This window comes from Apteryx mantelli, chromosome 7 (genome assembly GCF_036417845.1).
Source record: "Apteryx mantelli isolate bAptMan1 chromosome 7, bAptMan1.hap1, whole genome shotgun sequence".
Taxonomy (NCBI): domain Eukaryota; kingdom Metazoa; phylum Chordata; class Aves; order Apterygiformes; family Apterygidae; genus Apteryx; species Apteryx mantelli.
This window is the reverse complement of record NC_089984.1, coordinates 21,562,454-21,589,421: the sequence shown is the minus strand read 5'-3', so window position 1 is coordinate 21,589,421 and position 26,968 is coordinate 21,562,454. Positions and strand designations below refer to the sequence as shown.

The 26,968-nt window shown below is 47.5% G+C and overlaps 1 protein-coding gene across 1 annotated transcript in view; it reads right to left on the bottom strand.

Moving 5' to 3' along the window:
• The window catches only part of PDLIM1 (PDZ and LIM domain 1), a 43,702-nt gene extending 17,641 nt beyond the window's left edge, over nt 1-26,061 (bottom strand). The window contains exons 1-3 of the mRNA XM_067299954.1: nt 25,890-26,061; nt 14,317-14,468; nt 4,792-4,876 (exon numbers count right to left, since the gene is read on the bottom strand). Of these exons, the coding sequence (XP_067156055.1) occupies nt 4,792-4,876; nt 14,317-14,468; nt 25,890-25,985 (333 nt within the window). The 5' untranslated portion in view covers nt 25,986-26,061. The remainder of the gene's footprint in view (nt 1-4,791; nt 4,877-14,316; nt 14,469-25,889) is intronic.
• Nucleotides 26,062-26,968: the final 907 nt, after the last annotated feature.

The window sequence follows — 26,968 nt, the reverse complement described above, 5'->3', positions numbered from 1 at the left end:
AGATAGACCTGCTCCGGAAGAGCCCAGGTCTGAGAAGGCACAGCCTGAGTGACGAGGACCTTCATAGCTCATCTACCAAGGGCGATACAGCCACGTACGTACACCAGTGTCAGCCAAGTGCCTTGTAGGGTCTGGATCTTAACGCCTGGCCCAGGGTTACTGGAGTGCATGTGGCAGAGCATAAAAGTTATGCCAAGATCTGGTCAGCGTCATAAGCACTAAAATTATCTTAATCACTGAAATAATTTGTTCTTTCCTGCTGGGACCACTTTTCTGGAGAAAAGTTAAGCAGAAGGCGCAGGCAGATGTTATTTTAATTTTTCCTGCTGCAGTGAGGAGAAGTTCTCTATGGGAAAATGACACGGAGTGATCACCCCTATGAGCTGGGTGAGAAGTGCAAGTGAAATAATTGAGAAAATACACTAAGTCGTCTCCGTCATTTCCTTCCTCCAGCGTTGCCATGGTCACACCCAAAACAAAGCCGGCTTGGCCTGCTGAGCCGCCGCTGCTGACAAGCTGGTACACCTTGCCACGAAACGCGATTTTATCATCACTCTTGCTTCAGTTTAAACTAATTCAGAGGGATAATGATAATTATAACAAAATAATAGTAAGGCTATAGCTCTTCCCTTTCCAAAGGTCAGGTTAGACAATGAAGTCAGTCTTGGGACTCAGGACTTCAGGGAATGCATGGGAGGCTGTGGAAGGCCTTTTTCTCAAAGGCACATCAAACAGCTTGAACTTGCACTCCAAACCAGGGAAAATACTTGTACAGAAGGATGCAACATTTCACCAAGGATCAGCCTCCAACAGGATTAGAGAAATAAACAAAAAGCCTAATGGGGTAAAAAGGGTCCAGGCAGTGATCTTAAATTGTCTTTTTAGTCATATAGCTCGTCACCCATTGAAAATTAATTTCTTTTTCAAGATCTTTTGCAAAGACTTTAGTTATTTAACTGTAAAAATAAAATGGGAACAGGAAAAGAAGATAGACATAGTGCTGTGAGAAATTTCAGTTAAGACATTGAAGATGGGGGAAAAACTTTAAACAGTACCTAATTTCAAGAAAGGGGGAAAATTATTTGGATAATTGCAATCCAATCTCTACAACAAAAGCTTTAGAGCATTTTTGCTTTGTGCCTGCAGTAAGGCTGTTCACGTGTGTAAATATATATTTCTGCATTCAAAGGAGTGTGCTCAAGAACAGTGAGAATCATCTTTGGTGGACCCTGGATCAGGCCCTAAGTGAACTACAGGACTCAGTGTGTCCTATTTGCTTGGTAAGTGAATTAGTAAGTGTTTGGCATAAGAGTGTTGCCAAGGAAAGCAAACGTACTGCTTTCACTGGCAAGGGAGTTAGAAAAACCTGAACAGTTCAGACAGCACTGCCTTCGCCTTCGAAGATTCAACTCTGCTCCTGACTTTCGCCAACCCTGCTGGAAAATGAGATCAGCATCTTTGTGGTAAAATTCATAGCAGTTTGCCATGCCGGTGTACACAGCATGTTCTGCACGCTGCTGCTGCTGCGCTGGTTATTTGCAGCAGGCCTGACTGAAATCTCTGGTAGCAGTCCAGAGACACAGCCCCAAATTAACACAGCCGACAGCTTGCCGTGGTTCTGGCAGAAATCAGCTCGCTCCACTGACATCACAGTCAGAGTAGACGGACTCCACCACAAAATGTTACTTGCTGCAGTCAACTACTGAAAAAGGAAACGGGTGTGTATTTAAAAAAGTCTTTAAAATGTGATGTTGGGCGTGACACCTTTCTTTGGCACACTGGACTAGGATGTTCAGGCACTGGTAAGCAGGAAGGGTAAATGGGAGTTGAGGTTTGGAGACACAAGACAGACATCTTCCCTCACACTGCCAATTCCCCATGTGAGCGCACGGCAGGACAAAGGCATCCAAAAGAAAGTCCCATGCCCTGAACAACAGCAAGCACCAATCACCCAGTTCCTTCGTTCACGCAGGCCGCTGCAAAGGACTTAGCTGGCTGCAGGAGAAAAGGAAAGGCAAAACTTCTGTGAAGACCAGAGCAACTGAGCTCGACTTTGTTCCTTTTACATCAGGAAATACAACCTCTCCAAGGATCAGCAACCACAAGGGTTCAGTGCCTAATTCTGAGGCAACAGTTAGTGTCTAGAACGAGATTAAAGCCAGGTTCACTGTTTGCTTAGGGACAGGGTTTGTAACAGGAATCTCCCTGCAGTCACTTTCTCACCAAATCCCGTTGCTGAAGTCAGCTGAGCAGTTTGTACCAACAAATCTAGTTGTGCCACACTTATCTCCTGGCACCACTGGGGTCCCTATATTATGGCCAAAACTAAAGCTAGGATTAAGACTAAGGTTAGGGTTTAGGAGAAGATGCGCTCCACAGCCAGAATTAGTGCTGAATCATGCAAGGTCTGCCCTTCCCAATGCTTTTTCTGGACGCCTATGCTTGGATTTTAGAAAGCAGGGCATGACCTATGACTAAGACTAATATTAAGATTAGTCCCTCAGCACCCATGTTTCTTACTGCATTGCAATAGGCTCACTGAAATAGTCCAGGGCTGGCTCACATTCAAATTCTTCACCTTGAGGGCACTTGACTGAAGGAGAGTCATTAATTAGGGTTAAAACTAGAACAGGGTTCATGGAAAAGAAGTTTCCTGAACCTAAGCTACTTGCTGAATTCTGCCAGAGCAAATGAGTAAAGCTAAGAGGTGATATCAGGGGATTAAAATAGCCTATGTTTAGCATTTGAGCCCCAGTGGATGTCCATCTTAGGCTGGGTTGTGGCGGGGGGAAGGTGCCTATGCAGAGATTTCAATGCCCTAATGTCTCATGCAATATTCAGGGTCCCATCTATCATCCAGACTGGCACTGCAGTAAGGATCAGTGCAAGACTGTAGGAGAGGATGTTTTGCAGGGCTATTTCTACCTAAATTCTGCCAGATGCATTAACATAAATTGAGGGCTGGCCTTATCAGATCGGTCACTGAGGTTTAGTTTTTGGACCACAGCAAATACCTGTCTCTGGATTTGCCTAGAGCCAGGCATCAGGAGATTTCTATAGCCAGTTCTTCCTGATTCTCCCAATGTTGTTCCAAGAACCACCCAGGAAGATCAGGGCTGCAGCCCTGACGTGATAGACGCTTTCAAAACCAGTGGGGGCTTTCTCTTAGATTTCTATAGGACCAGATGAATGTCCTGTTTCAGTGACAGGCAACAGGTCCTACGGTTGAACCACCTCTGTCTTTGCCCTGTAGTGCTGCCCAGCTTGCACTTTAGAAGCACGTATGTCCCTTCCTCTATATGCAGAGAATTCAGAGCATTTCAACACAGAGTTCAGAAGAAACCCACTCCTGGATCTATTCAGAATACATTTCTAAAATATTTCAGTCATTTGCTGAGCAGTGAAATCACATGCTAAAGTAACTGCACTGGCAGGTTCACTCACCAACATTAGCTTTTACAAATCCCATTTCACTCTGAAACAAAGTACTAGCAGGGGACAGGGTTGTCTTTCCGTTTTAGGACAGCACTAGATGAGGCTGTATTCAAAGGTTCAACAGTTCCCCGCTCCTTCGGCAAGGGATGGCTGCCAAGTCTGAAGGTTTCCAGGAGAACTTCTCCAGGGCTTGGGCAGCAGAAGACAAAACAGATCCCAGCTCCAGCTGTGTCACAGGCTGGCATCACTGCGCACCCCCAGCCCAACTCACGTCCAAATGGCTCAGTCCCGCATTGTGCCTTGGCTACGTTACAAAATACCTGGAGAAGGCAGCACCACGCTCTAGTGCCGAGCAACACACAGCAGCCTGGCATGAAAGGCAGCATGGATGGATCCCAGGCCAAGGTCTAGGCAAGGCATCGCTGCACACATGCTGCCTTAGATTCAGGTCCTTTCCATCCCAGACAGATATATTAGCACTTAATTGGTTGCAAAGTCAATCTATTTTTATCTCTACTCATTTTGCTAGAAAGACTCACAGGGGAGATGTGCTGGGGCCAGAATCCAAGTCACCACCCCAGTAAAAATCCAGAGTAATACCGTTGATTTTGGTGTAGTTATTATAGATTTGTGCAGCATAATCCTGTAAACCTAGCCCAGGCAATGCCCTTGCACAGGTCACAGTTATTACTACATTTACTTGACAGAGGCAGCAGACCAGTGAAGCAAGGCCACTAACAGGTTACAAAACTAATCTCCTAGACAGAGGCTATAAGATCTGCCACACAGATAAAGGATATAAAAGGCTGGTGTGTTTCTCTTCCCCTTTCTCCAGGGCTAGACTGCTAGTAAGAGCCTTGATATTTATAACAAAAAAGTCCAAGACAAAACAGGAAAAAAAACAAAAACAAAACAGAAAGCACTGTAAGAGTGAATCCTTTTCCTCCTCTCTCAAGACCTTTCTTATCTATGTAAATCAACAGGATTAGCAATGGTAGTGGTAATTTATCGTTTGCATTAAGCCACGCCTACACAGTGCCTTCCATGCCCCTTAAGATAGGGTGTGCATGCACAAATCAGGAGACATCACCTCATATCCAAAACAGCTTACCCTTGGCAAGGTATTCAGATTAGCTCTCCATGGCAGCAGGCCTCCTCCTGACCACAAGAGCCTCTTTGCTCTCTGAAGGTTTCCAAGGGCCACAGGATTTCGGGGAGGTATTGAGCACGCACTATTTCCAGTGCAACCAATGGAGTGATACAGGCTCAGCTCCTTGGAGGATCAGGCCAGAAACTGCTCTGGAGCAGGACAGGAGTAAGCAGGGAACAAAAGCATGCAGATATGCTATTACTTACCTGGGGCTGAGAGGCCAGATTCATCTTGTAAGGATGCGTCTTTCCCTCCTCAGTTACAAGTGGTGACCAGACTTTTGACTCCGTTCTGCAATACATGAATTTTTAATAGTTTAATAGTCTATTTTCATCACAGGGCATTGTTATCATTATTAAAGGACTTAAAGTTCATTGGTTAAAAACATTTCCCCTGCCTTTTGTATCCATATTCAGTGGAAATCCAGCCTCATTTTAGGCATGTAACTCAGATGTCTCAGTTATGTTGCAGGAGGTCCTTGGAGGAAGGTAGGATCTTAGCCGTGATCCTCCTGGATCGCCCTCTGGGACTCCGTTGGCTGCACCACAGGCATGGGCTCCAGCTCAGGGCATCCAACAACAGAAGCTGGAAATACCCCCCTAGATATGCATCCTTTAACTTAAGTGGGACAGCTCAGATTACTGTGTGTTTCAGCTTTTCTGGGTAGCAGGGAAGCGGAACAACTCTTCTCTGTACTGAATATACAGAGAATGTGTCCTTCTTGAAGTTGGGCTGCCTTGTACAAGATGGAAATATTTTTTACTTTTGGTCTCTAGAATTCTTTTCTTATTTATACAGTGGTGTCTGTGCTGAACAAATAGAGGCTTTGGGGCACTATGAAAGGATGGGTCCAAGCCTGTAATGAGACTAAGAACAGAGACAACATAATATGTCCAAGGAGAAAGTCTGCATAACTGTTGTCAGTCTGTGGTCTGACCCAATTACTCACAACAGCCTGAAACACAAGTCAAGATCTGTGACCAAAAACAATGGCTTTTTCATCATCACTCTGAAGTTTTGCTATGACCCCAAAAAACAACAGACAAACAAGTGATGAGAAAGAAGTAGAGTGCTTAGATCCGCTCGAGATACTTTGCGGGAAACACACACTACCTAAGTTTCTCATAAGTAGAATAGTTAGCCTTTAGGAGGGACTCCTTTTGGACTACTAGTGCTACTTTCAACAAACGTCTTCATAGTAGGGAATGAGTGACTGCAGCGTTGCTGAATGAAAACCATTGTTCACTGCTAAGTATTGCATAACGCGGCAACTAGACAGCTGATAAACTCTTAGGATGAGTTTTGAAAACCACGTCCTGTTTTGACAGGAACCCTTTGTAGAATTTGCAACTGCAGATAGATGGACTTCTTAGATATCTGTGGGTCCAGGGCCAGCTGTGGTTTCAGTACTTGGTTAGCAGAACAAGCATGCTTCCAGTGGGAATTAACTGGATGACTCGCAAGAGACTTTAAACAAAAAAGGCATATAAAACTGACAAGAATGGAGAAACAGGGACTAGAGCTATCCATGCTAAATCCAGTCTAGTCTACATCATTTCTCTAAAAGCTCTCCAATGCCCTTTTTTCAAAAAACAACCCAAACTTAACTGTGATGCACTCATACTTTTTAGACATTTACTGCATAAATAGAATTTTAAAATTTACATCTAGAGGGTAACTCATTGGGAGGAGAGGGGAGGCAGAATTTTTATAGGGCATTTATTTATGTGCTGTTGCATCTATTGCACTCTGGACTTTACACAGTAAAACCTCTGAATGAATGAAGTCTGGTGTGCTGTACCTCCTTTCACAGAGAAGTACAAAGACACAGGTCACACCAGATATGATCCTTCGCAAGCTGTGATTCAGCTACAGCAGGCCTTTGGCTCCAGACTATCGCTTCCTGCGAGCCCAGCTGTGGTGCAAACACCCAACAACCTGCCTTATCTGAACCCGGGCATCTGACGAGCTGGGGCACTTCAGGCCTAACAAATATGAATGTAATGGCTGCATGGGATCAGATCTATGACAATCTGTTGTCTCCCACAAGTGTCATTAGTGGACATATAATGTACACAAGGTGAACACAAAACCATCATTCTCCCCTGCTTCGGGCAACCACTGCTTTAAGGTACTTAAGGAACCAGAGGTTTTACTCAGATTACAGCTATTCAGCCTCACTATATCACAGCCACACGCGACCAAGTATTCATCTCATCTGAAATAAACAAAAAAACAAACCAGGGCCCAGAGCAAAGCATGGGGAATTCAAACAACCTGCCAGACAGGTTGTAAGCAAGTGGGCACTGCCTGGAGAGGAAAGCGCAGTTCTAGAAAGCACTAAACACTTCAAATGATTTAGCTTATTTCTTGCATGTAGCCCCCGGTGCCAATTCTAGCTGCTTTTGAGGCAGCATTTCTTTTGGCACTTTCTTTTTCACCTTATTCAGCCTGCAAATTTAAGCTTAGGGCAAGGCAACGCATATGGAGCAAAAGTCTTTCTGACAAGACTTGGGGCACTCACTCTCATTCCTCTGGCCCTTGCTCACCGCGTGCGGGGCAGCACAGCACATTGGTTTCCAGATTAGGGGAGGCAGCTCTGGCCAACTACTGCAGCCAATGGGTTTTTGACCAGATTTTTCTCCCCTTTTAATAGGAATGCAAAAATACAAGTTTGTTTCCAAGTCTGCTGCCATTCTGATTTGTCACTGGATATAAATGGAAGCAGCAAGGTCACTGCAGGCTTTACTTTCTGTCCAAGTTAAAAGTTATCCAAACAGAAAGGTTAAATAGTCCACGCGGTTATCCCTCTAAGGCCAGGGAGAATAAAGCTCCCCTTTGTCTCCACAACAGCTGCAGCAGAGCCCGCCGGTCACCCTCGCCACGGGCCATTTAAGGCCCCAGACACGGTGCAAAGAGGAGACAGCTTTGCTCCCACGGGCCGGCCAGCTGAGCACCCTCTCGCACCGCGCCGCCGAGGAACACCGAGAGGGAAAGACCTTCCCGGGCACTCCCCGCGCTGCCTGCCATCAGCAGGGCGGCTGGACCAGCCTTCCCGCTGGAGACGGGCTGGGCTCCCCACTGCCTGCTGGGAATTGCACCCGCCACCCAGGGATCTCATAACACCCCCTTAGCATCTCGTAGACTTCTGCTTAAATTGCTGACAATTTGTTTTTAAGAGTGTGGTTTCTATTGCATAGTCTTTCAAACGAGACTCCATCAGAGAGCAACATTCAACCAGCTGGTGCAGAAAGAGAAGACAAAAACATGACATTCAGACAGGCCAGGGAACAAGGGTCAGGCTAATTAATGGATAATACAAACTTCATCACATTTGCAGTTTACATTTCCGTGCCACAGGAGAGAGAGCAACCATAACAGGGTTAGGGAAAGAGCCATGCATTTGCTGCTTCATCCATGCAGAAACCAAGACCTGGTATAAGAAGGATTTTTCTCTGACGCTGGAATACATGCGTAGAAGCAGCTAGCTTGGACTGTGAGGAACTGGTAGGAAGGAGAGGAGGGAAATTGCATGCAAGTCAACACAGGAATCTGGAGAGATATTTATAAAACACAACATTTTTCAAGAAGCCTGGCTTGAACATGGAATAATATAAATACCACAAGTGCCTAGATGTTGCTACCAACGTTCTGCATGTGGAACTGGGCCATAGCTTCAAGGGAAATTCAGGTCTGGAAAATGAGGTTCTAATTCTGTGCACCAGGAATTGCATAAATAAGTGCAGAGAGAAGGAGAGAGGCACATTTACAGACCCATTTCAAACACCGGATTGGACATGACCATGAGATACCAAAGAAGCAACTAAAACTGTAAATATGGAAAAGTTCCTCGCGCAACGCAAGGTTTGATATCCATCAAACCCATTTTTTCACTGGTAGCTGAAAAATGAGGGAAGACCTAAAAACCAGCAATGGTTAGTAACTACCAACAAGAGCTTTCAGGCTACTGAAAAAGAAAGGTATCTATTTAGCCAGCCTTTTAACTACAGCAGCTGCAAAGTACCTACCCTTGGATTTAAACATGAGCAGCCACTTTTGGCAAGCCTTCCATTAATGGGCAGGCTCACTTTGGCAAGCAGAGCCTGTTTAATAACTGTCTTTGGGCTGCACACAACCGATCGCCAGGTCTAACACCACCACTATTCAGAGCTTACTGGGGACAGGAGTACTCAAATTTATTTCTTTATGTAGAGGCCGCTGCTCCTTGTATTTTAGGGCTCTCTTCATACATCCGCTAGAGACGAAAGGCCTGGATGCAACCCTGACTATGCAAAGCGAGCAACAAGAGTGCAGCACGAGCAATTTCATTACAAAGCTATGAAGTTTTAACACACCTGACAGCTCAGACTTGCACTGTTCTTCCACTAGTCAGCTCTAGAGTAAACTACTTTTGCCTCCCAGAAAGAAGCTGTAAAAATATGGCAAGCCACAGGCTTTATTTGCAAAATAACTTTGAATGCACTAGTCATTAGTAAAAGCTCCTGGCATGCACCCGGGAGGGCTGGGTAGCACCAAGCCCGCCCCGGAGAGCTCGTGGGCAGCCGCTACGGGTCGTGCCCATATATAGATGCACGCAGAGCATCAGGCTTTTCCCAAGGCCAAAAGAATTATTAGTAAGATGACAGAGCTGGAAAATTCTTGCTGGCAGGGAAGCAAAAAACAAACCTAAGTGAGTCAACGGACTCCACGGATTTCCTAGAACACAAATTCAAGCCTATGACTTTGCATAGCTTGTCTGCACCGCTGAAAATCGGTAACACATGGCACACGGATGGGGAGCCTCCTGTGCAGCCGAACCTGCCGAATCAAACACAGAGGACATTTCTCTCTCTCTCTCTCTCTCTCTCTCTATCCTTTTTGTCTTCCTGAGCCTTTCTGACAATGCATTTAACATATGCTGTTAGCAGGTCTGACTTCCCTGATCCTGGCAGTTTTTAAAGAACAAATGCATAGCTTCACTCATTGCCATCACTTCCGGCAGAGTAACAGACTGTTTTGCAAACAAAAAAGGTGTAGTAATATCTTTTATGCTGGCAGCCAAGCTGTAGAAGAGCAGCTTGAAATCTGAAGAAAAGGACAGTGGGAGTGGAACAAGAGATGACATGTTTGCAATCCCTTCGCACAAATATTCCTCTCGTCTTACCACCCCCAACCTGCCTCTGGTCACAGCAGGAAGGGTACGCTCACTGCAGGAACACTTGTTTTTTGTTAACAGAACATACACAATTTACCTTCGAGTTGCCCACAGCTGCATATGAGCACAACTCCGCTACCCATTTGGTGACTACAGACTTAAGGGAAAAGCCATTTGTTTTAGAATTAACATCCACCTACACTGCTAATAGAATGAGTGTTTGTCTGTGTTGTTTATCTGTTTTACTCTGTAGCCCTGGCTGCACAGAGCTGTGTGCGCCAAATTCATCACGAGCATTGCCAGTGACACTGGTGATAACTGGACCTTCTGTCTAGCAGGTGAATTTTGTAGTAGGAGAGTTTGTTCCTCCTGAGCCTTCCTTTCTTTGAGTGCTCTCTTGTCAAAGTGAGTTCTCTTCCCAAAACACACTATGTTTCCAAAGTAAGTTGATAGCTTTCTCCAATCTGCCGGGCATGGCTTGCTGTTTACCCCGTTACAGGAAAACCAGAGGTCCCCTTGGACCAGATGCAGCCTGGGGGAATATTTTGCTTGACCCCAGCATTTCAGCGTTAAGACGTACACACCCTAATTAAAAAAGGAAAAGAGCTCTTCTCAAAGACTCAACATCCAAAACTTCCTTTTTCCAGTGAATGGGAGAGGCTCAAAACTCTGCCTGTGAAATTTCTCAGTTTGGCAGTATAAATTCTATTTCCATATCATCATGTGGTTTTGAGTCTGCTGGAGTAGGCAGCCTGCTGTAGGTCAGACTTTTTAAGTACACTAAGCAAAATCAAGGTGTAGAGCTTGATCACACACCAGTAAAGACAATATTGGGACCTTTACTTTGGTTTCTTGGGAACTGCATTCCTAAAAGCACACTCTAGCCTGAAACAAAGAGCAAAATGAATGAACAAAAAGGCTGAGAAAGGAGTGGTGCTTTGCTAGACATGCTGAAGCCGGCAGGAATTCGGTGAATGCGCCAACATTGTAGAACAACCATTCTTGAGGCAGAAGAATTAACTGATCTCTGTTCACACGTCAAACAGCAAAGCACCTGGCAATGCCACTTAGAAAAGCATATTCAGAGAAACAACTCAGGGCTGATTTTAACTTCTAGGAAATTAACAGATTTCTACCAGCGATAAATTTGCCCCTTTGGGTGAAAAAGCAGACCGGACGTGTTTTCTTTTGCTAGTAATTTGATCCATTTTTAACAGTAACATGTGTTAGACTAGATTTCCTGCCTACAATCTGATCTGAAATATTTTTGGACTGTTACCATCATTAAGGAAAATACTGAAACAGGAAACATGGGAATGCTGTTGATATTCACAATCAAGTACACAGTGCAAACAGCATTTCCTTTACCAGAAGTGTTAAAGTCCTTTCAGTTCTCTACATTTATACTTCTCTTAAATAATCATAAGTACAGCCAAAGATAAGGAAAACTTAACCACTCAGCTAACATTAAAAGAGAGGAGAGTTGCATGATGCTGAACACATACATATAAGGTTTGTTTAGGTCTGGGAAAGAGCACAAGAGCATAGAGTGATACTTCCCTAAAGCACTCTCCCAGCCTCCAGCTATTTGCAGCTTAAGGGCCTTCTGAAGCAGAGATACTGCCTTGGTATTTAATATCCTTTATAGATTTTTCCTTCCATGAATTCGTCCAGTCTGCTTTTGAACCCATGTACACTTTTAGCATTCACAGCATGGTCACAAATAAAGTCCCCACTGTCACTACCGTGAGGGGAACTGAAATCCCTGATGTGGGCTCAGACTCACGGCTGTAAAAATCCCTCCAGGCATGAGACTGCTGCCACCCCAAATGCAGGTCTGAGAACATTTTGTAGACTATCAGAAGAGATACGGAGCTCCATGAATAATCATTTAAAATTAATCAGATAGGAAATTAAAATCACAAAGGATCTATGCTCTCATAAGGTGTCTCTGTGATAGTAAGCAGAAAAGAAGAACTGGAAGACTTCTCTAGAAAATTTGGAGCAGACAGGCACACCCACAGCCGGGACTGCGCCCAACACCCCAGCCAGCAGAGCGGCTGCACTAGCAGACCAGAAACCCTTGCCAGGAAGGCTGCTGTGTGCAACTGATCCCCTAATGAGCTAAGACTGCAGAGCGTGGAGGCTGGAGCCCAGAGCTGGTGGCATTGAAGCACAGGTGACATACCTTCCCCTTCGTACTCAGCCAACTACCTACAGAGCCACACAGAGAAAGGAAAAAAATCCCGACTCTGGCCTGACTGTATTTGTCAACCTTGCTGACTTGCTGACCGATTACATTGTCGAGCCTTACTGACAGAGTTCGCCCACCAAGGTGCAGGAAGCCCAGGCCATGCTATAAGGCCAGGTGACATTAGTCTTCCCAAATGCCTTCCATCTCCTCCACCTCAGTAGAGACGCTCTTCCCTTCTGTGAGGAAGGAGAGCTGATCACTCGATCAGTCTGCCTTCCCTGCTGATTTCCAGTATCCCAAGTTGAATGGAAAGATGAAGCACAAGCTCCCACAGATACAAAATGCCTGCTCCATCACCCCTCAATGCCTCCTCCTGACATCTTCCATTTTAAGGTCTTGACCCTTAGTCTGCGGAGTCAGGAAGGGATCCAGCCTCAGCAACAAAGACTACGTTGCATTTTTGACCACAGAGGCCAGCTGCATTTGGGACAACGCAGTAACCAAGACCCAGAAGGAGACAGCTGAGAGGATAAAATATGCTCTACAGAGAACAACCAGGAGAGACCACATGATGCAACACCCTGACTGTCTTTAGGTATCAAAGCAGAGCTCTGTGCTATCATGTTCCCGATACAAACATCTCCAGCAGCTATCAAATCTCCAAACAAGCAGGCAATTCTTCCCCAAGCAGAATTTTACCTCCAAAAAAGGAGAAGGACCAAAAACTGCACAAAGTCTCCTAGAATCATTTACAATGGACTTAACATAGAGTGACAGGTAATAATATCAAACCCTAAGATGGATGAGTAGTTAGATCACTGTTTTTCACGTCCTTGCAATCTTGCTGCTCTCCTCAGCCATGTTGTCAGTGGCACTCATCTATCAGTACAACAGCAGAAGTGTCTGTCACATATGTCCTGCCACCTCATTTAAACAGGGCCTTGAGAAAGAGTTGGACTGTTTTAACTCAAAGCCACTGCACAGTTTTACACGACTGCACATCCAGCTAGAACCATTTTGGGCAGCTTCCTACTCACGGATAATTAAATGCACATGGGGTAGCTATAAAGTTAACAACTTTGTAATTAACATTAGCAAACACATTTTACAGACTCAATGATCTGTAAGAGCAAGCTTGCCCAGAGGCTGAAACAGTCCTTCTCTCCCCTCCTCTCACCCAACCAGAATCACATGGCAGTGGGCTGCTAAGTCAGGAAGCCAGACATTTCAGAGAGGGGAACGAGCATGCCTTTGCAGAAGGATTACAAACTACCAAATTAGAAGTCACTTTGAGAAAGCTGGGGCTATCTTGCTGCTGCAATGCTTACCACCCATTCGTACAGCCTTCACTGTGCCCCTTTTTTCCCTTTATGAATTCCCTGACCAAACTCTCAGGTGTTTTTGGCCAAGACCCTTGACTTCTTGCTTGACTGGGAAATGCCTGCTGAACTACTGGCATTATCCAAGCTACGATAAAGGATTTCTGCTTATCACAGAACAGCCTGAACACCAGAACTACATCTCATTTAAGGCATGTTGTTGCACCCCTACCTGAAGCACTACCCCTGCCACGACACTGACATACAGTCGTTCTGTGGGGAAAGGCAGCTGGCCGAAAAGCTCATGGTAGAACGAGAAATGCCAAGCCGCCATCTAGCAGCTGACTTCCAGAAGTGGTGGGTACCCATGGCTGTAATACAAACCAACGAGAAGCACAAGTCCCCAGCACCCCTGAAAAATCAGGCTCCGGTACTTTTAAGAAGCAACAGGTCAATGAAAAGGAGACCCTTGCCTTTCCAGATGCCATTGCTTCTCTGTGCAGATACAACCCAAGCTTGAGACAACGGTGGGAAAGGGAATGAAGCTGTCCATTGCCCCTCAGGTCAAGATGGTAGAAAGGCTGAAGTCATCCCTCGCCCCACACTGATGATCAAGACAGCAGCCAAGACAACCGTTTTGAGTCCGTGCATGGCAAAAACTAGTCAGTTAATGATTAGGACAACACACAACCACATATTTTAACTGCTAAATTACTGCAACAGAAAGTATTGTCTCTGGTCATACCTTCTCTGCTACTACTGAAGTTTTCATGAGAATTCCCTGCTGTCAGGAGCCACAGAACAGGCTGACTGACTGTGTCACAAATTATCAGCCAATTTCTCACTGGGAAAGTTGTTTTGATAAGGTCAAAGTGCAGTAAATGCAAGCAGTATTAAAGGCTGAACTGAGGTTCCCTGTTGCAATCCAAAGCCTGGCCAGACACAGCACCAAGAGGTCAAACTAAACAAACCAGATGGGAAGGTCTGCTGTCAAACTAAAACATAGCTACCACCCACTCAGCATCCTACCCTCTCCCCACCCCAGCCTCGCTGAGGGACGTACCTGCTGACCGTCAGAGTCAGCTCATCTGTGCAGCCCTTGATTTTGTTCTGCGCCTCAAGGTGCGTCATGTTGTCTGTGTTCACTCCATCGATGGCTATGATCTGGTCTCCTATGCACAAGTTTGCTATTGCAGCTTTGCTGCCGGGAGTCACCTAAGAGAGAACAAAAAGAGTGACTGGACTTTTCAGGGAGCAGCTTTCCTACCGACATTGCAGAGACGGCTGGAGCCCTCAGGGCTTCTCTTGCTGGTACCTGGAAACAAGGAGGTGAAAATTGATGAAAACAGATTCTCAAAAGAAATGTATCTGGCCTATGGGAGTTTGGATCTGGCCCTTAGATCCTCCTGAGTATTAAAGTTAGGGGCAGGATTATATTTTGGCACCCCTAGATAGAAATTTGGGGTGGGATGTTGGGGTGGAGTTAAAATGACAAAAACTGACTTTTCATTCAAGGAGATTGGCTTTGTACTAACAACAAACAAGCTAGTACACTTCTCTAAGAAAGAGAGAGCATACAGACAGCAACTCTGCTCTTCACTGGATGGAGGAGTACTTTCCAAAACAGAAAGCACTCAGGACAGCTGGAAAGTCTGATGCTTTAAGAATAGAGATGCCAGAAAAAGTGAGAATCAGAGTCACCCCAGTATGGTCAACACCAATCACAAACAGCTTCTTCTGCATCACGGTCTCATTTGCTGTGCTCTCAGAAAGAAAGTTTGGGCTCAAGATTTTGGTTTGCTGCTTTAGTTTTAATAATCTGGTTTTAGCTCTCACTGTTTTCAATGGGATCAAATCCCAAAGCAGTGCTTGATCTACCAAGCAGATGAGAAGGCAGAAAGGCATCAGAAACCTCATCTTTAAGCTACGATCTGACAGTACTTTCTGAAAAAGTGACAGCATCAACCCCAGCACCCTAGTCTGAGCACAGCTCACCTTGATACATTTTGCCATCTTACATCTCCCTTTCATCTCTATGTAGGGTACTTTGCCTCCCATATTTACCGCTGCACTGCTAAAGACCTGCTGTGCTCTGCCTGAGAAATAACTAATGGGAAGGGTCTTGGGGTAATCTCACTGGGATCCCAGATAGAGACACTACACAGGAATGCCACTGGTATAATACCCCTAGCGAAAAAGGAAGGTTCCAGCTAAAACTTGACATTTTCAAGCTAACTAACAAACAGTTCAATCATTTTTCGCTACTGCTTCCACTAAAGACATGTCCTTTTAGCAGTCAAGACCTTTTTGAGCCAAAATTAACACCTGGGCTGCGGGTGAAGCATGTAACAATTGCTTGTGGCTTTGCAAACTCTGCATAAGGTTTTGGACAGCTTTAATGACTCTGAGGGAGAGGCGGCATGATTGCAATGCACTTCAATCACTTATTTAATAGGCTGAGGAAATGGGAAGGGTGGACTGCTCCCACACACGAGTACAGATTAGGACATGCCTTGGAGCTGGGACACACCTCATTTACAAGTCCATCACAGCTGGTATTCACTCTACGCATTCATGCTGGGTTTCAGCATGCTGAAAGGACTAGAAAGCAGCTGAGCAAACCCAACAGCACTGTCAGACATAAATAAACTTTGTTCATAGGATTTAGAGAGCGGTCCTATTATGGAATTACATGGCAAATCATTTCCCCTAGGTAAATGCCCACCTCCTAGAGGTGTGACACATTTGTTGCAATCACTGCTTTCCCTGGGCCAAAAATGAGGCTGTTCAGCACATCCCCTCACAGCTGCAATGGGATGTTTTCCCCAACAAGAGAGAAGATCACAAGATGCTTTTTTTTCCCCCTTCCATCTCTCTGCTAAGACAGTGCTTCATGTCAGAGAGAAGGATGGAGTATATCATAGATGTCCAGCTTGGCCAAGGTGCTCAGCATTAACCCAAAGACCTTCAAATGGGTCAACAGAATAGTGCCCCCACCTACCTGCTTGCCACTTTTAATGCTGCAAGCAGTCTGCAAACTGACAGAGGATGCACTAATGAAAACGCCAGGCAAGACACCACACGGATACAGCAAATCTGCTTTCAGTGTGAAGATCACTGCCTTCCAAGCTGCGGCATGCAGCCCGCTAGTGGCCTACAAGACCACCAAGTGCAGCCTGCTGATGCTCCATGGGATCCATTGCCCTGAGAGTATTTTCAGTATTTCATTTCAAAACTTGTGACAGGGATAGCAATCAGGCCATGAAGAACTCCAAAGGGCTGAGAGTGGCCCATGGTCCCACAGAGTTTGGGCACTGCTGCTTTAGAAACTGAGACAGATCCCTGAGAAATCACCACACTGGAGAGGGCTTGTGGGAGATGAGTTCTGGGTCCTCCTCTGGTCACTGGACCTTAACCGAGTCTCTACGTTTCTCAGAGCCTTTATTTCCTCAGCTACCAGAGAATGGAGAGGTGCACATTACTCACCTCGGTGCAGAGCCCTGAGCTCAGCACACTGTGATTATCACTCATTTTCAATCAGGTCAAGAATAACGGTGGATTAACGCCACCGCTGGAACTCTGCTGGAGGCTTGGCCATGTGGGTTGTATTTAAAGACTGATAACATATGCAACATTTGGCAGGCTGTTAGAAATGATCCTGTACCACAAGGAGCAGCTGAGCATGAGCAGCCCACCAGAGACACTAAAGTACTGAAGCCTCCTCAAGAAACCCCAAGACCCACTGGGATGAGTGACAGATGTCTGCAGGAGACACCTCTGTGCTTTGTCAGCGTTTGTGGTGTCATGTTCCCCTTCTGCATCCACTGCAGAAGAATCTGAAATTTGAGTGCCGCCCTTGCTCAGATAAGAGTCATTCGTAGCACGAGGGTGGTTATGGCCACTGAGGTAACCTACAAACCTCTTCCCTAAGGGAAAACCACAAGGCTGCACAGGCTTGAAGGAGATAAGCAAACTTGCCAAAAGGAAACATGCTTTAAAACCCAATTTTTTCAGTGCTTGAAATAACTTGCCCTGAAACGTCACCTTCCGTAAACTGTTTACTTGCAAAATCCAGCTTGTACTGTCTGCCAGTACTCCTTATAGGAAACGTGTCTGCACAAGAGCGCGTTACTGCAGGGAACCCCCCACCCCATCCTTTTAGGATGATTAACATCTATTAATCACGCCTCCCTCCTGCAGTCACGCGGCAAGGTCCGAGCTCATCTCCGTTCTGTCAGTGCTGCTGCTGAGATTTGCTCACTTACCACCAATTAAGTCAGCAAAGCAAAAAGCGTTTCTGATATTCGAGGAGGAGCAGAGAGCTGCCACTAGGAAGATCTGTTTCTGCTTTTACCTTTGTCACATCCCTCGCTCATCCCCAAGGTGCAGCGTGCAGCTGGGGAGGGGTGGCAATGGCGAGCAGCACACCATGGGGCAGAGGCGATTTCCTCCGGAAACAAGCTGTGCCATACCTTGGCAGGTTTGCTCCAAGGCAACAGCGTAACACTTTCCCATTAGGCCATTTCACTGTTTAAAAGACAATGCTGAGACACGTGGAGCAGAACGGCTTGATGCTGTACCTGAAATAGCTCCCCGAGCTCAACCTCCTGGGTGTAACACCAGAGCATGCCTACAGAAACACCAACAACACTCAGTTTGGCTGGCTTAGGTACCTGGCCTGGATGAATCCATGCAAGTGAAGCTGTCTTACGTCAAGCGGTTTCCAAAATGAATGCCAGCTGTGAGGTGAAAACGCAAGTGCCTGGCTTGTCAGGGAGCGTCCCTCGGCATCAGGTCTGGGAGAGGGTTTCAGCAGCCTGCACACCCCCACGTCTGCCAGCAGTCAGGACCGGAGCCTTGAGATACGCTGAGCAAGATCCGCCTATCCTCTGTGTGAGAAACCTCACATATACTCAAGCCTCAAATATTCCCAGAAGCTTCTGTGGCTTCTGTTCAGTCATCAGCATGTAAAGCCCGGACTGCCACAGAAATAATCTAGACGCTTATAACCAGGCACTTCAAACTGGAACCCTGATACTAGCTCAGAAGAACTAAGCATCAGCTCAGACACATTTGACAGCATATGGAAGAAGCAAATAATTCCCATAATCCATGGGCTTGATCCTGCACTCTTTACTCAGACAAAGCCCAATGAAGTAGATAACATTTTTGACCAAATAATAATTATAGGCACTTTTGAAAGAGGCCCCACAGATTCAGGGTTGGTACAGATAGAAGAAAGACCTGCATTATATTCTTACACGGCAAAGCCAAATTTTGTGTACACGTGCTTGCATGCACACATATATGTAAGTTCTGCAATCATGAAAATGGCAGAAAAAAACCCAGCTCCCCTGCCTTCCCCATACACACACTTTGGGCTCCACCTCACCAAAGCCATCACAATTTTGCAAAATTCAGATTTCTATCTTCCAGGAGATTTGCCTGCTTTCATTCCCTTGCACTGGAGGCCAAGCAGAAAAGGAAGAACTTGGCTATGACATGGCAAGCCTTCAGCTACTATCTTTGGGCAAGGGTATTTACACCACACAAAGAAAATGTTTTGATTTATCGGAGGGAAGGGAAGCATTGCTTCCCCAGCTCCCAGACCCACTTTATAAAACTGTCCCACAGCCAGCCAGCCAAATAACCAAATTTTGCATTTGATGCAATTAACTCCACACAAACTACTTAACAAGCTTTGCGGTCCCTGGACATGAGTTCCTGATGGTCCATACAGTGCCGCCTTTGCTTCTTCAGACAAGGATTAGGAGGCAGCAGAGGACATATTAAGGGAATCTGCTGCCCACAGCAAATGAGAGAGGAGAATGGGCTCTGCGGAGAGCAGCATAACGCAGCTCTGGGTTAATCAAGAGATATGGGATAGTTTAAAATTCAATGTCATTGCTGGCCTACTCCCCGCTATCCATCAACCTCATAGTCTCTCAGACCCTACAGCCTCCAGCAACACTTGTCACACCACACCCAGACACGCAAAGCGTGAAGTGATGAAGGGGTAAGAAACAAGAAAATTAAGAACAACAGTGAGGGAGGAGGCCTGGATAAACAGCACCTATCCAAGGCTGAGAGGAACATCAAGCTGCATCTTCGCTGGACAGAACAGACATGCAGCAACATACTTATGGGGCCATCGCTGACAACTAGACATCTCCGACATTCAACTTAATCCTCCCCACCCCCGCACACTGCTGGTTTGCCATGAGTAATACACTCAGCATTGGAGTATTATGCTAAGCAGCTACAGTTTCTCCCAGCAGAAGCACGCAGCTGGGTCAGCAGAGATCAGAGGCTATGAGAAAACGCAGGCTGGCGCGTTCCCCACCCCTGCTCTTCAGGGCAGGGGGAGACAGCAAGGGGCCATCGAGCAGCGCCCGGAGACCTTCCCTCCACGCTGCTCCTGCTCTCCTGTGGCAAGGGCAACCCACGGACAACGGCCGCCGGCCCCTCGAGGCGAGGGCTCCTGTGGCACCACTGCCTCTGGCAGCCCCGCTCGCAGGCACCTGCCCGCTTCCCTCCGGCTCTGCCTGGTTATGACTAGCGGATGAGGATCATTAACACAGAAAAGGGAAGGCGTCAGGCAGAGCACGGAGAGGGCTGGCCCTGGAGGCGGCGTAAAACACAGGCCAGCCTCAGTTTATTTCACAGCAATCACACGCTCTGGACGCTGTGTGTTACAGCACAGACCTCAAGCAACCCACAGGGGAAAAAGAACCGATGACAAGATTTGCCCAGATGGATGCACAATCGGTGGTCAAGGAGTTACTCAGCCTCAGAGCTCATTTTGTAACATGAACCACATTAAAAAAAAAAAAAAAAAAAAAAAGATTTCTTACCAGACCTGAAAAACTTCATATAAAGAAAGCTGCTCATTAGCTGAGCCTTTCCCCATAGTTTATTTCATCCTCTAAATAAAACATGTCCAGTAATCAGCAACTATCTAAGATACTGTGTCACTGTCCAGAACAACATCAACTGTTTATGCAGTTAAGGCATCCTTCATTTCCAAGTTTATACCGCAAATCCATTTGCTGTAGGTTTTTTGATGCAGTATCCTTCAAACCCAAAGCATTTTACAAACCAAATACATCTCTTGATGAACAAAGTGATTTGTAAGGATGAAAGGTACCAGGAAGCCTAAGACTGCACATAATTCAGCATCTGGGAGCGAGAAGATCAGGGAACAAAGAGGACTCTTTTTCTTCCAAGAAGTCCAATATTTACCTTTCTCAACTAAAATTCTGGAGTTTAAAGGTCTTGCACAAGATTAGAGTGGGTACATCTCATCTTGATGTTCAGATCTTCTCTTTAGGTTCATTGAGAACAAGGTGGGCCAGATGTTGCCCAAAGAACTGATAACGGGCTCAGGAAACAGGGCTGAAAAAGATCAAATCTGTCCTATGCCCCAAAGCGCTCTACTATCTTTACCGCGGGAATTTTACTGTGCTAATTTCCCCTGGCTACAGCTAAAGACCACTTCTTGCCCAGACCCTGGCAGCCAGGGCGACCAGCTAACTCCTTTCCTCTCCGCAGCAGCCCCTCATACCTCTGAGGAGGTACCAACTAGTCCAGCCAGCAGCTGCCCCAGAAGCTGCCAGGGCTCGTGCTGACTTCAAAACCCATCAGGTCGTTATTGCAGATGTGAACCTGCACTCTCCACATCCAACACGGCTCTGAGGGCTCTCCCCTGCTCCGATGGCACGCTTGCCGTGCACGCCGGCATGCCCAGCATGCAGAGGGTGCTATCCCTGTGCTGCGGTCGGGGCAAGCCGCCACGTGTGCTCCCAGCAGCCCCGTGGGGGGGAAGAGCAGGTCAGGAATGTGCAGGTATTTCTCCTTCATTTTATGCCGGTGCAAGCTGGCAGCGCTCGGCACTCAACAGCTGCAGAGAGTAAGGAGGGAGGTTTTGGTGTTTCTGCAGCGGGAATGGCTTGGCATCGCCTCGCCCTGGAGAGTGTGGGATGCTGCGAAGGAGACAGAGGTGTTCCCAAAGCCTTCAACGGGAAAGGCAATTCCTTCGGTCCCCCCTCCTACACAGGGTGTCTCGCGTAATGCCTGGGGAAGGTTGCTCTCGCGGTAGGAAGACGAGATCTCAAGCACGGAGGCTGCTCCCACACGTGGTGCCCCTCGGGCTGCTCCACCTTCACTTACATGAACCCAGAAACTGTCAGAAGACCAGGCAAAAAGAAACTCCATTCACAGAAAGCAGTGCAGCTCGCGAGGGAGACCCTCGGTCCTGCCTGTATGGCAACTGCCTGCCGCACGGCTTCTTGGTGGTGCGGGCAAAATGCAGCTTTGCTGCCCTGAAGCCGCAGAGGTTGGAGCTGAGCATGGACCAGGCTGTTCCTGCCAGGGAAGAGCGAGGAGCAGAGGTGGGACAGAAGCCGAGAGACAGGCCTGCGCTCTCCATCTCACTTCTCCCATTGCCGAGGCTGCAAGATGGACTACCGTCCCCGGGGCGGCCATCGCTCCTCGTCCCTCGGCATAAACCAGCCAGGCAGCGTGGTCACAGCCATTGCAGCTTGTGCAGCATCCTCAGCCGTTGTGCCTATGCCCAAAGCGGCCAGCATTGCCCCGCTCCGGGGCCGGCCCCTGCCCAGCACGGCCCGAAGGGACAGCTCTCCCCGGCAAATGCCCCTGGCCGGAGCAGAGTGTCTGCTTCCACGCTGATCCCACTAAGCGGCTCTGTCCCCGTTACCACCGCGCCCTGGCGCCACTATTTACGTTCTCGCACTGCATTGCTCCATTGCATCTTTCTCAGGCTGCTTCCTAACCAGAGGCCAGACCGAGACCAGAGGTAGGCAGGTCAGCCAAAACCAAAGTCAAACCTGAAGTCCTTCCACACCACGGGATTCAGCCCTTGGTCTGATTTTGGACCATTAAGTCTAGTATTAGAACTAAATCAAGTTTCTCAGTTTATATAAGGGGCTCAGAGGGCTTTTTTTAAAAAAAAAGGAGGAAATATTTGATTATCTTCCAATCCCCTTCTTGCTTTTAATTCTATGCTTTTAAGATATCATGAATAGATAAAGCATCAGACTAAACATACAGAGGTTGAATTCATGTTACTGTGGTCAAAGTCAGCAAGAGGCATAATGTTGAGAGCTCAGATTTTTAATATACTTGCTGAAGCGGGCTGTCTTTAGGCTGCTTTTTCAGTGGGGAAATGCCCAGTTTCATACCAAAATGTAGTTACTGGCTTTGGCCTGTTTCACAGATTTTGAGAGACATCCCTTCTTAATGAGGCTGGGGTTTTGTTGACATGACAAAATGTACAGCCAGATTCCCCTCTGCCTGTTTTGGTCATTCTTACTCCAGATAACACACCACAAGCACAAAATACGAAAAGCAGATCAAGGACAGGGTTCATCAGTCGGTTCCACACATATGTTCAACCAGAACCCCAAATCCATATGGTTGACCAGAATAAAATGGAAGCAAACAGGAAATAGCTTGTGTTTAGCTGTTACCTGAGGGATGGAGGGGGATGGGGTCTATTAACTGCATGGCTTTACAGCCAGCTCCACGTTGCCAGCATGTCTCCTCATGCACTAGGTTGCTTGCTCCTCCACCAGATCCACTAATCTCACAGGAATTTAACTGGAAGCTGCCCAACCACAGGCAAGCCACAGAGACACTATTATCCTCTAGCATGTCAGCCCACAGCTTGGAAAGGACCTGGGAAAAGCTGTAGCCCATGAATTCATCGCACTGTATCATCCGAAGGGCGATAAAGACCAAGGTCTTTCCTTATTCCTGTAAGGAAATCAAGCAGTTTTTCATCTAGGCTTCGTTACACAGAGCAGCACAATGTTCCCTCTGAACAAAGGCTTTGATAAAATGTCCACTGCTACCCTACAGTTGTAAAAAGAAACATAAATGCAGAAACATCTGCAAAGCATCCCTTTGAAAAAGAAAGGGAAATTCCACAAGAATCTCCCACGAAGCGCTTGTGAAATCCCCGTGCTCAGCTCTCGCTTGGAAGACTGATCCAACAAGCTCCAGAAACCAGAAGCGTTTGTACAGACAAGACGCTCATGACATATCCGAGCCTGAAGCAGTTTTGAACGATCAGTTTAAGTGGAAAGGGGGCAGGACAGGACAGGGCAGGGAGGAAAGAAGAGATAAGAAGAACTGTGGAAACACCATAATCTTTCATCCGCCTCTCGTTAAGATATGACAGGCCATCGGTGGCATTTGGCCACTGCTGGCCGGGTGCCGGCCCCCATGCTCATGGGACGGGTGCTCCCTGCCCTCCTCAGCCCTGGCGGGTCCGGAGGCACCGGGATCGCAGCTCCCAACTCCCACCGCCCCCGTGGGAACGGGCTGCCGCCGCTCCAGAATGCAGACCCTTGGCAGACCCCCTGGCAGACCCCGGCCAGGCCTGGCTGGATCCCTGCCCACAGGGCTCGGCCATCAGAGCGCAGGCCACAAGCACACTAAGCGAGAACAAAGCTACAGCCCCATAAAATCATCACATGAGGAGAATCAGACTCTACAAAACAGGAAAAAAGTGGACTAGCTCTTTTTTACATGGTAAAGGGGGGGGAGATCACCAAGAGCTTTGCTACTGACCCAGAGGGAGACAAGGAGGAAGGCGAGGAGCGAACCATGGGAAAGATCAACGGCTTGAAGCCTTGGAGGGTGAATTAAAAATGTCAGAGGCCACAGGAGAAAGCTGTAACATGAGCTGCCGATTGTCAGCATTTACGTCACCAAAATAAGAGAGGCTATTTTATTACATTTTAGTCTCCAGGGTCACAATCAATTTCTCACATAAGACGGGACTTTTGCCTCTTTGCTGAGCTCCATCCCTGGTACGTGTCCCTGAGCACTGACAGAGATGACCAAGGAGAAGAGGTAAAAGCAGAGGTAGGACTTCAGACATCCTTCTGCCTACAAGCCTTTTGCTGGAAGGAAATGACAACAATTACCCTAACAATGAAGTAAATATCACTTCCCCCGGGCTAAAGCCACTGTCCTGTCCAAAAATGCTTTATAAGAATGAGGCATTCTTACTGTAATTGCAAGAGATTAGAGAGAAAATTAATCTCTTTCCCTCCCTTGGCGAGTTTGAGAGCGCTCATCAGCCTGTCACCTCCTGGGAGCGGGGCAGCTTCCCCGGCCTTCGTGGGGTCCTGGGGGCAGCAGGAGCAGAGGGGGAGCAGGGGGCCACTGGGCAGGTGGCATTCAGAAAACCACAGGTTTCATCATCCCGTTTTTCTCGAAAGGCAGCTCCCAAAAGTTCGAGTTCAGGTACGCTGCCCACCAGGCTTTTGCAGCCGGCCCTCCCCGGGCCCACGGCGATCCCCACGGACTGACTGGGCATCCGTGCAGGAGGAGACATGCACGTGTGCCCTGGCTTTTTGTGGTCCTGGGGCGAACTGTTGGGGTAGGGGCCACCCCTTCGCTACGACCCTGCTCGAATTCAGCAGCAGGGCCCGTGGTGTAAGCACTCGGGCGCTGCGAGTTCGGATGCAGGTGTGCGTAGGGACAGCAGGGAGCAAGGTACGTAGAGCCCAACCCTAAAGCTTGGCAGACAGAACACTTAAGCCAGAGAGGGCAAATCAAGTTACGCCATTAAGATTTTTTAGATGTCAAACTTTGTCATTTCCTAACTTACTTTTCCTTAAGTGGGGGTAAGATGGACTTATAACAGAAACAGGGAGAAGCACTTAACGGAGGTTAAGATGGCTTCTGTAAACAAAGGATTTTTCTTTTAACTATACATGGCAAGTAAAAGCACGCGAGCATTCAACACCACCTCAGTGCGACTTACTGAAATACTCCCCATAGGTTAGGCAGCAAAACCCAAACTACCAACCAGTCTGAGCAGGGATGATCCCCTCAGCCTATTACCAGAGGTTTGTTACTGACAGCAGAAAAGGGCTGGTACCCGAGAAGCAAAAATACCCATAAAATCCATGGACTGTGTGGGCCACCAAGAATTTTGAAGAGGAAAAAGAGGGGGGGAAACAAAAGAGGAAAAAGATGGGGGGGTAAAAAAGAAGAAAAAGATATGGGGGGAAAAAGGAAAAAGATGGGGGGAAAAGGGAAAAAAGGGAAAAGGAAAAAAGGGAAAAGAAAGAAGGAAAAGAAAAAAAGGGGAAAGAAAAAAAGGGAAAAGGAAAAAGGGGAAAAAAGGGAAAAGGAAAAAAGGGAAAAGAAAGAAGGAAAAGAAAAAAAGGGAAAAGAAAAAAAGGGAAAAGGAAAAAGGTGAAAAGGAAAAAGGCGAAAAGGAAAAAGGGGAAAAGGAAAAAGGGGAAAAGGAAAAAGGGGAAAAGGAAAAAGGGGAAAAGGAAAAAGAAAAAAAAGAAAAAAGGAAAAAAGGAAGAAGGAAAAAGGAAAAAGGAAAAGAGGAAAAAGGAAAAGAGGAAAAGAGGAAAAGAGGAAAAGGGAAAAGAGGAAAAGGGAAAAGAAGCAAAAAACAAGAAAAAAGGGGGAAAAAACGGGGGAAAGGGAAAAAAGGAAAAAGAAAACCGCGGTTGTGTCACCAGCCCTGCCTTTGTACCCGCGAGCCACCTGCCCGCCCCAGCGCCCGCCCGCCCCGCACGGCCCCGCCGCGCCGCGCCGGCCCCAGGCGGCAGCCCCCGGCCCCGGCCCCGGCCCCGGCCCTACCCGGGAGATGGTGAGGGGCTGCTCGAAGTCGCGGCCGCCCACCAGGCGGAAGCCCCAGGGCCCGGGGCCCGGCAGCGCGATGCGGAGCGTCCCCATACGCGCCGCTGCACCTCGCGGGACGCCGCCGCCGCACCGGCACGGCACGGCCCGGCCTGGCCCGGCCCGGCTCGGCTCGGCTCGGCTCGGCCCGCCCCCGGCCCGCCCCGGCCCGCCCCGCGGGGAGCCCTGCCCGCCCCCCCGCCGCCCCGCGGCGCTCCCGCCCGGCCCGCACCGCTGGGGCGGCCGCGACAGTCGCCGGCGCGGGCGCGGGCGCGCCGGGGCGACAGCGACGTCTGTGTTTTGCCTTCTTGAATAAAAAGCCGACCACCGCTTTTTAAATGACTTTCTTCTTTTTTAACTCTCCCCGATAAGGTTTCCAGGGCAGAGCCCATTGCTGGAGGAAGAGAATTTCAGGCTTCTCCAATTCAGGTCTTATTCCTGCTTTTTCCTCCTTCCCTGCTGAGCGTGCCATAACCTGGTACCTGCAAGTGTGCTGTAGCCGCCTGTCTGCTGGCCCCTTCTGCCTCTGCCCTAATTAAAGCTGACATTAAAAGAAAACACAATGGTTACAAAGCAAACCACTGGAATGCAACCACACGCAGGACTGCCCCAGTGTGGCACCTCTGAGGCAAACATGGCTTGTCCTGCTTAATCCAATTGCCATGTTAATTCTGAAGCCTAACGGTGGCAATGCAAATAAGTTGGCATTGCTTGCTATTTCCCAGCTGGACAGCAGCACTGGTGGGAGCTTATGAGCTTGAGGAGGGTATTACCTTTTCCCTAATTCAGCTCTGACTAGTCACTGCTTTATGCAGACTTTTGCTTAACTCTAGCCCTGTAGGGGTGGTACCACCAACAAAAGAAGGAATTCTTCATGTAGGCTGATTAGCCAAGATTCAGGAAAAATAGGTGTTCCAGTTGCATATCTGGTGGTATACAGGTGGGGGTGACTGGTTACAATAATGGTGCTGGCATTTACAGGCTGAGTTCAAGCATTGGTGCTTGTTTAGAAAATAAAGCAATATTCAACAGTGCATGCA